The sequence below is a fragment of the Anas acuta genome, chromosome 13, assembly GCF_963932015.1.
Source record: "Anas acuta chromosome 13, bAnaAcu1.1, whole genome shotgun sequence".
Lineage (NCBI taxonomy): Eukaryota > Metazoa > Chordata > Aves > Anseriformes > Anatidae > Anas > Anas acuta.
Window position 1 is genome coordinate 8,729,537 of NC_088991.1, and position 9,858 is coordinate 8,739,394.

At 41.2% G+C, this 9,858-nt stretch overlaps 1 protein-coding gene across 1 annotated transcript; it reads left to right on the top strand.

The window, feature by feature from the left end:
* Positions 1-1,212: 1,212 nt before the first annotated feature.
* IDS (iduronate 2-sulfatase) lies at positions 1,213-9,429 on the top strand. Its single transcript, XM_068697378.1, has 9 exons — positions 1,213-1,402; positions 1,933-2,069; positions 2,598-2,775; positions 3,660-3,748; positions 4,991-5,191; positions 5,815-5,985; positions 6,591-6,717; positions 8,002-8,175; positions 8,841-9,429. The coding sequence occupies exons 1-9, from the start codon at positions 1,315-1,317 to the stop codon at positions 9,338-9,340; spliced, it is 1,665 nt and encodes a 554-aa protein (XP_068553479.1). The 5' UTR covers positions 1,213-1,314; the 3' UTR covers positions 9,341-9,429.
* Positions 9,430-9,858: the final 429 nt, after the last annotated feature.

A 9,858-nucleotide genomic window follows, 5' to 3' on the forward strand; every position in this document is an offset into this window, starting at 1 on the left:
AAAGGAGCACCTGACACTTGTGAAAAAAGAAAACACACCTGCCAGCATGGGTCACATCACCACAGTAGTATTCAGATGCAAATGAGTGAAAGCTTGACACCTGTTTTCAATACTGGTATATTTTTCAGCACTTCACCTGCTTGTTAGGTGTTTAAGAATACATAATTGTGGTCTTTTAACTCTTAAAATCATATTTCTGAGCTGTCCTATTATACCATTTTGGTTTTGGATAATTTTATGGTTGCAGACTGGGAAGCATCTTGTATCAGTAACTGTGAGGTTATGTTGTACAGGAATACCAGCAGTACCTGTATTCCTTCTTCCACAAGGAAGAATTGAAGCGCTTTCTATGAAGTTAACTCTTGCTGAAGCTTTTAACGTTGTGAAGAAAGAACAATACACATCCTCCTGTCTGCTAAAGCCAGTACTGGTCTTTGAAGCGTTGTTCAAAAATTGATCACAACCTTATTGGCCTCCTCTTCTACCCCTCTAGACCACCAGAAGAGTCAGGCTGGAGAAAAGAGGTCAGACGTCCTAAAAGCAAGGCTCTGCCTGCCAGAAGTCACAGCAGCAGCAGCCCCAGCAGAGGTAACAGCGGAGCCAGCCCAGCTGCCTCCCACCTCACCAGCAGCAAGCCCTACCCGAGGGCCTGTTAGGGGCTTGTACAGCACCCGCTGCACAGAGCATGCATTCTCACCAACACCCTACCTAAACCTGACCCCGATATACCTCAAAGCAATTCCAGAAACACCACACATTAGGAAAAGTTCACCAGTTGTGGAAGCAATTAAAAGATAGGAGCAGAGTTAAATGTGACTCAGAGCTTCCCCAGGTACTGAGCCCTATGCACCCGACCTCCCCGTTCCTCAGGGCTGTTACCTGCTTAGGGTGGGAGCAATATTATCAGGAGAGTGTTCAGCACTCCCCTTCCTACAGTACTATAATAGCAAGTGCCTGAAGACTCCTCGAAAGACTAAATAGTACTAAAAAATGACAAAAAAAAAAAAAAAAAAAGTCCCTTGCTTCATAACCTAGCCTCCTGAAAGCCTACACCAGCCACATACCTCACCCAGCGAGCCTCCTCCACACCCCTGGAGGCTCCCACTCCCATTAAAGACCCTAGTGCCGTCCCGCTCCCCTTAAAAACCCCATGGCCCCGCTCCGCCCTCCACCTACAGCCCCAAGCCCGGAGCTGCGCGGGGCGACGGCGCCACCGTGCGGGGCGGACCCGGCTCCGGAGCCGCTTCCACCACAGCCCCGGCGCCTCACAGGGAGCCCGCCCCGGGGCGGAGGCCGCCGGCCCGGCCCCGCGACATGGCGGCGACTGGGCTGGGACTGGGGCTGTGCCTCTGCCTGCTGGCCGCCGGCTGCGTGCTCGCTGTGGAGGCTGCGGGGCGCCCAGGTGCGGCGGGCCCCGGGGGCAGGGAGGGCGGCCGGGCTGAGAGCCCCCGGCCCGGGCAGGCGGCGCGGAGGTCCCGGGTGAAGGGTGGCCCCCGGGGGCAGGGCGCCGCTGGAGGGCTGCGGGCTGCTGGGGGCACCAGAGTAAAGTTCAGAAGTAGGTAGAACCATAAAAGACTTTCACCGCTTTTTCTGTACAAAGCTGAAGGTAGCCGAAGAGCAAACATGCAGTGGGAGGAAGCGGTGAAATTAAAAGGGAAGTGAGAAATACCATAGTTCTGCATGGGCCGAACAAGAAGGGAACCTCTGAGTTCCTACATGTTGAAGGAATGAATCCCAGTATTTACCTTATAAATCCCAGTATTTATCCTTACAAAGCCATTAGATAATTTAATTAAAAGATTCCATGATTTTTCTCAAGTCCACTTCATGTTTAAAATTTGATACAGAAAACTTCCAGGAGGCGTTAAGTCTGCATGCACTAGCTTTTATGTACTTTTTAAGCTAATATGGCCTAATTCTGTTTTCTCTTAGATGGCATGAATGTCCTGTTTATAGTTGTGGATGACCTACGTCCTGTTTTGGGTTGCTATGGAGATAAACTTGTAAAATCACCAAACATTGATCAACTTGCTTCTCGAAGCGTTGTGTTCAACAATGCGTATGCACAGGTGAGATAGTCAAAAATGTTTTATCTCTGTGAAATACACACTAGTGTTATTATAGTAGGTGTTAGGCATTGTCTGTTAGGCAGATCTTTGGTGGGGGGAAAAAAAAAGAAATTAAGTAGTTCTAGTGGACAACAGATGGTTAGGTTGAACTGTAATGTATGGACTTATCTTTACTAAGGTGAGAAACAAAACCAGGTCACTTGAATGCTTGTATTTCTTTAGCACCTTGGAGGAGCATTATATCACTCAAACACTTTCACTATTAACAGTAAAATGCTGCTTTAAAAATGCTGCTTTACTAAATTAAAATTATTTTTTTTCGCCATTCATGATAATTATTTTACAGTTGGGAATTTATATTCTTAATAAGGATGCTGTTCATCCCAGCTTGAAGTAATACAAAACATTTCGCTGCGGTTCTGAGCTTTTGGATGTTTTGCCCAGCCTTGTCTAAGTTTGTAGGTTGCTGGCGATATATTGTGTTTTGCTTTATGTTCTGATTCTCTTTTTGGATGTCTCTCTCCTCAGCAAGCTGTGTGCGCTCCAAGTAGAGTGTCATTTCTTACTGGACGCAGGCCTGATACTACCCGACTGTATGATTTCTACTCCTACTGGAGAGTACATGCAGGAAACTATTCCACAATGCCCCAGTATTTCAAGGAGAATGGCTACATGACCATGTCTGTAGGGAAAGTTTTTCATCCTGGTACGGTTTGAATTTTCCTCTGCTTAAAATACTTTTTATATATTCCCATAAACAGACTTCACATATAAGTATGAGCTATGTGATTCCTGTCTATGTGGATGACTTGAATTGTTATTATGGGGCAGACTGAATTATATAGGTTGTCTTTGAATCTTAATCTTACATTCATCTGTAATGGCTCAAGATTTATTAGATGAGCATTATCTAATAAATATTTTCATGTATTGTTTAGGGATTCTGGGAACAAATGTTTGCAATTCTCAGAACATGTCTGGAAATTAGGTAACTGCTAAAGATGAAACGACTGAACATTGTCGTGGTTCTGCATGTATACATTTCATGTTTCACCATCGGCTGTCTGGACTGGGAGGCTTAGAATATATGTCTGATACTCCCAGTTAAATAGGCAGTTGGTTCGCTAATTAAAAAGCAATAACACAACTGAGTTAAAAAAAAAAAAATACTTAACGTGATGCTCTTTCTAGTAATTCTTTATTAGAGAACTACACTTGTATGGATATATAGCCATTCAGTTGATATGATTAGGGATATACATATTATTAATCCTGCTTTTTTTTCGTTTTTTTTTTTTTTTTCTTTCCTAAAGTAAGATTCTTTGAGAAGCTTGAGTCTCTTTCCCCAATAATAATGTATTTCAGGGAAAATTGCCTTAGACTTTTTGACTTTTATTTCTTGGATATTTTCATTGCTTTCTGAGTTGTCAAAGACCACTTCGAGTATTTCTACATTTAGAATGCAGAATCCAAAAAAAACAAAAAAAACAAACCCCACAAACCAAAACTGAAAACAAATTTGTTTGAGCTTTTCCTGATTTAGTTAACTACTAGAGCATTTCTTATGTCTTCACTCTTTACCCTTTTCAGGGGTTTCATCCAATTACCATGATGACTATCCATATAGCTGGTCCATTCCACCCTTTCATCCTTCTACTGAAAAATATGAAAATGATAAGGTAAGGGTACTTTGTGGGATGCTAACAAAGAATGGTTTTTGGGTACAACCAAGTTCTCCTTCTGGAGCGCAAGCCTACACTCTGTTTTAGTGGTTGTAACACTGCAGAAAAACAACTAGTCCAGTTTGATACTGTTGCCCGGACTTACAAGAGAAGACCTATGCTTCAGTTAGGTGTGTCATGTTAACTCAGGTGCCCATTCTTAAGTATTTAGAAATCAGAATTTAGAAATATGGTTCTGCAATATAAAGGTGCTTGCAAGTGATTTTAATTTGTGTCTAGGTCATGAAATCTTTTATCTGAGAAGTGCTATTGTCAGCTTTCATACTAATCTTGTGCTGTTCAGTGACAAAATGTTGTCATGGGCTTGGTGAATTTAAATCAATTCAATAAAGAGCTGAGATGGGGAGTGGAATTCATAATTAAAATAATCTTTAAATGATCTGAAACTGTCTGATTCAATTTTCTGGAATGTTTGTTACTCTTTAGCATTGCCTAAAAGAATCTGTTTTGCATTTATGCAAGTGCTATACTAACATCCCATGTTGGAGGCTATACATTGCAAGGCTTGGAGGTCCAGCCATGAGGCTACAGGCAGTCTTGGTGATATTTGTTCTTGCATTTGCTGCTGAGAAATACTGATTTTAACAACACTGTTGGCATCCATGACATACTTTGCTTTATGTTCATTAACAACTCTCCCAAGCACCCTGCTGAGGCCACCTTTTCTTGGCAGCCATGCAGTCTAATTTATCTTTCCTTGCTGACTGCACATCAGCCATTGCTGGCACTTGCTCAGAAATTAATGAAGTAGTAGTAGATTCCAGGCAGCTTTCTATGAGCTCTTGGGATCAGAAGGAGCAAAACTGCATGTGTATAGCATAACCATGTTCTACCTTCTTGCCAGTAGGTCAGAGATGCTATTCATTATAGAAGCTGTGTGTTTTCCTGTGTGACTACTTCTCATCTTCTGGCCAGCTTTAGAGAGGATTCTGCTTTTCCTTAGACATGGAAGTTGCTATGTATTAAGTGCATTCTTCAACCTCTGAAACTTTCTGTCTCAGTCATCAATGTACTTGGTGCTTCCAGTGTTCGTAGAAATTTTGAAATTCCATTTTGTATCCAATCTGCAGAACCTTTTGCTGATAGAAGGACTGAGAAATGAATTGGTTTGATAGCTACGGAACAGAGGATTACTTCTTTGCTTCTACAGAAATTACTTGACTAATTCTTTTTTTAAAGACTTGCAGGGGAAAAGATGGAAGACTTTATGCAAACTTGGTGTGCCCAGTCAATGTGACAGAAATGCCTGGTGGTACTCTGCCTGATATTCAAACCACTGAAGAGGCCATACGCTTACTGAAAGTTATGAAAACCCAGAAGCAAAAATTCTTCCTGGCTGTCGGTTACCACAAACCACATATCCCATTGAGGTACCCGCAGGTGAGGAACCTGAAGACTGTGGGGAAAGGAATTTAGACAAGTGCTTTTTTTCTTTTCAGAGCTGTTTCATGAATGCTTTATTGTTACTGTTTCTGGGAAGCAAGGTGAAAAACAGCATTGGCTCAGTGTAATTTTAGCAGTTGTCTGTGTTGAATTTCAAAATGTTTAATGAGGGAGTTGTGACCAGTCAGCCAAAAGTCAGGCTCCTACCACCATAGTAGTGTGACAGCTATTGCAAGGAGATACTGTTTAGCTTGATGGAGTGTGACATAATGAGGTCTTACAAGATCTTGTTCTCTCCATTTGAGTCGGTATCGAAACTTCTATTTATTTCAGAGGAAGCAATGTTGGGCTTTTTATTTCAGGGTGGCTTTGAGACAGGAGGCTTTTTTTATTTATTTTTTTTAGGTACAATACCACTTACTAACTCAGAATTTTTCAGGAGTTAGAGCTAATTAACATAGCATTGCTACCTTTTATACTTTGGGGCAGGTGAAGCCTTATAAACTATAAGAATATTACAGAAGGGTCATGCAAGGAGAAACAGTTGCTGCTTTACGATGCAATTTTACAGGAGGCCTTAGAACTGAGAATAATCTTTTATGTGTGTTTGCATTGCAAAGGAATTTCTGAAGTTGTACCCTTTGGAAAACATCACATTAGCCCCAGATCCCTGGGTGCCTAAGAAACTACCTTCCGTGGCATACAACCCCTGGATGGATATCAGACAGAGGGATGATGTGAAAGCATTAAATGTTAGTTTCCCTTATGGACCACTTCCAGATGACTTCCAGGTAAGCTGTCAATAACTTACTCAAATGCAAGGGAGCAGGAGGCTGCTCTTAGATGTTCTGAAGTATTCAGCAACTGTGAGCTTCCAAAAGCTGAATGCTCTCTTTTGCATGCTGCCACGTTTAGGTTTTTAAGGAAAACCTTCTCTGTGACTGGGGTCAGGAGGGAAGAGGTCAACTACCAATCAGTGATATTAGTGTGTGCTCCTGGTTCTTTCTGTTTTCTGCTCTTGCTGCTGATGGATGAGTGTTTGTATATAAGAGAATGTATGTTTGTTTTCATCAGCTGGATCTGCTTCTGTTTCAAGCCTCCCTTTAGTACATCTTTTGTAAGATTCTCTTTGCCTTCAAAGTGCATAAGTGAACATAAGCTCTCACTGGACCTTGAGGAGAACAGATCTGATTGGTTTGCAACATCTTGCCTGAAAAAGCTTCTAGGAAATAGTTAATGCTTTCTAACTGCCCCTGTGCCCACTTGAGAAACAGGCTTTACAAGTCAAATCCTTTAATTCAACAATGCTTATAACGCCACTCACTAGTTCTTCTATTTGTGTGGGGTGGAATGGAGGAGCGCTTTTTTTCTTCTCTCCTGTTTTCTTAACTTGCAGCGTCAGATTCGTCAGAGCTATTACGCAGCAGTTTCTTACCTGGATATGCAAGTTGGCCGGCTCCTGAATGCTTTGGATGATGTAGGACTCTCAAGTAGTACAATGGTAGTTTTTACTGCTGATCATGGTAAGCATTTAAATCTTCCTTTAGCTCACTGCTATTAACTTTTTAATTGTGCAACTCAGAGCTAGCATATGAATCAAGCGCACGTTTATATAATGTAGAGTGGCGCTGCTGTACCTTGTATATCTGGCTGGTCTGTCCCTAGCTAATGGACTGACACAGGCCTCTGTGACTGCAGTTTTGTTCCACTGCAGGCACCTCTGTCTTTAATCAAATTGAGTTTCTGATGAGTAATAGTGATCAGCGAGTTATAAGGCTGTATGCCAGGACACTGGGTTGAGCTTTCTGTATTCCCACCTCCTACCCCAAGGAGTGATTCCTGCTGGGAAGAGTGCTGTTAAAGGATTGCCACCCGTTCTCCCCCTTTGCAATTTGTAAAGGGCCATCTGGTACAGTGGGTGACAAGCTTTCTCATTAGCTGCTGAAGTGTGTTTTCTTGCACTTGTCATTGCTGCATGTAGAACATCTAAGCTGGTAGCAATTTGATTTCCCCTTGAATAATTGGGGTCCTGCACATTCCAGATCCTGGTGGTTTTAAAACAAAACAACAACAAAAAAACCCACAAAACAAAAAACACATGCATGAAAAAAAACCAGCAAACTGTTTGAATTTGAACAGTGGGACAAATACCTCAAGCATTTAATTGTTTGTTTCAATATCTAGTATTCATTAAGATAACTGTCTGGTCTCCTTAATTGAGGTGGTTTAGCTGGCTTAAAACACAATATGGCTTAACCAAAACAGTTTAAAATATACATATAATTTGGATTGACTTTTGTGAGCAAGTGTGCACTTGCAAGTTGTAGAGTAAAAGAATTAATACTTCAGGTACTGGAGAAACTCCAGATGTTCCTCCTGAATTGCCGCTCTGACTTGGGCTTTCGTTTGTAGACTGAATTTCTTTTTCCTTCCTATGGTTACTGTAAACAGTGTTTTCAGTACTATAGCTAGCCAAGTGATTCAAAAAATTGACATGCCACAGCTCCTCTTTTATGCTGTTTTAATGCAGATTTCATAATTCTTAGTTAGGGAAGGGGAAATAGAGATGGGTTTAATTATTTCCTTGATATGAGAGCATTAAGTTGCAATATTTATATGGCTGTTGAAATAGTTTTCACATTAGAGAGAAATCTTGTTATGTTTAAATACAGATTTGTTACTTGCATGTTAATATAACCTTGATAAGACTAGAGGCCTCAACAGCTAGAGTCAGTTTATGGTGAAAAAGAAATGACTACTAAATTACAAGCTGGCATCTGCTCTAAATTATACTCTGTGTCATCTAGGATGGTCCCTTGGAGAACATGGTGAATGGGCAAAATACAGCAATTTTGATGTTGCTACCCGTGTGCCACTGATGTTTTATGTACCAGGAATGACATCTGCTGCTGCTAGCCAACAAAGGAGGATCTTTCCCTACCTTGACCCCTTTAGCCGTAATTTAGGCTTGGTGCCTCAAGGTAAGTTTCCAGTTCTTTTATTTGCTTGCGGTGGATGTATTTAAAGAAGTGGTGATGCAACGATATTTCACATACAGGCAACTTGTATGGGGAACCAAGATGGTGAAGGGCATGTTCTGTGTTTAGACTCAAAGTTTTACTTTGGTTAGCTATGCCTTAGTGCTCAGTGGTAACACTAGGTGTCTGTGTCAGTCCACAGGCACATTGTTGTTGTGTAGTGTAGATGCCCAAAAGGATATTTGACCTACCTTTAATAGCCATCTTTCCAACAGTGGTAAGTCAACATTCTCTGTGTAGCATCTGCTTAAAATGGTGGCATTGGAAACTGTTTTGATGGAGGGAGTTAGGTTAAATGTTTGATGCTGGAATGCGCTTTGTCTTTCTGAGGAGTTCTTTCTCAGTGATGAAGATCATTGTCTTGAAGAGTTTGCACATTTGAGAAATATAAGCACAAAAGTCTCTTCTCATTAAAATATGTCAAATTCATAGCCTAGTATCCTCAGAGCAAACTGACACACCTTAATTGCCTTATGTTACCCCACAAACCCAGTACAAAGCACTTACAGTAAACACCAATTTAATTGTCAGAATAAGTTCCTAAAGTGTTCCACCGGTGTCTGACAAATCATCATGTTTCATTATTGGTATTCTGATGCTTCTTCTAGGACAAAGCAAAAAAGTGGTTGAGCTTGTGTCTCTCTTTTCGACGCTTGCTGAACTAGCTGGCTTGCAAGTTCCTCCTGCATGCCCAAAGACTTCATTTCATGTTGCACTGTGCACAGAGGGGGCAAGCATTGTCCATTATTTTAACTCCTCTGAAGAGAAGGTGGAGACGGAGGATGGTTGTGAAGACAATAACAGGTGTCACACTGAAGAACCTGTTGCATTCAGCCAATATCCCCGGCCTTCAGACACTCCTCAGTGGAACTCTGACAGACCAGAGCTGAAGGACATCAGAATCATGGGCTATTCCATGCGTACAATTGACTACAGGTATACTGTATGGGTTCAATTTAATCCTAACAATTTCAGTGCTGACTTTGAGGATGTCCATGCAGGAGAGTTGTATGTGGTAGAGATTGATCCCAACCAGGATTATAACATTTATAACAATACTTTACATGGTCATCTTTTCAAAAAACTTCTTGGTTTCCTTAAGCACTAGGGTTCAGCAACTTTTTTTTTTTTTTTAATAAAGCCTTTCTGTTGTACAGAGAACAAAGACTGAATTAAAATCCTGTTTGTATAAAAACACTGGCTAATGCTTTTGTCTTGTTTCAGCCCTTACTACACTGAAGTAGTCATTGAAATTACTTTTGCATTCGTGTTGTGTGCTTGTTTGAAAACACATCTGCAAAGAACACACAGGGTATGGAGTCCATTCTGTGAAACATCATGTTCTTCCGTGCTCTAGTGACTGAAAAAGAAATGTTATCTGTGCTGAAACGGCTGTGAAAGGTGGGAAAAGAGAAAAAATTGTACTTGAAAGGCTGTGCAGAAAATGTGTCAGTAAGATACTATCAACTTTACCTAAGAGACTTGGAGCTGGAGTAATCAAGGAGACATTTGATAGCAGTGAGAAACTGAGATGCCTGCTGTCATCATCCTGGACTAAAAGGCGAATTTCTTGTTTCATTCAAAAATTTAAAGCGTTTATTTTGAAAAGAATTATCGGAGATTCCG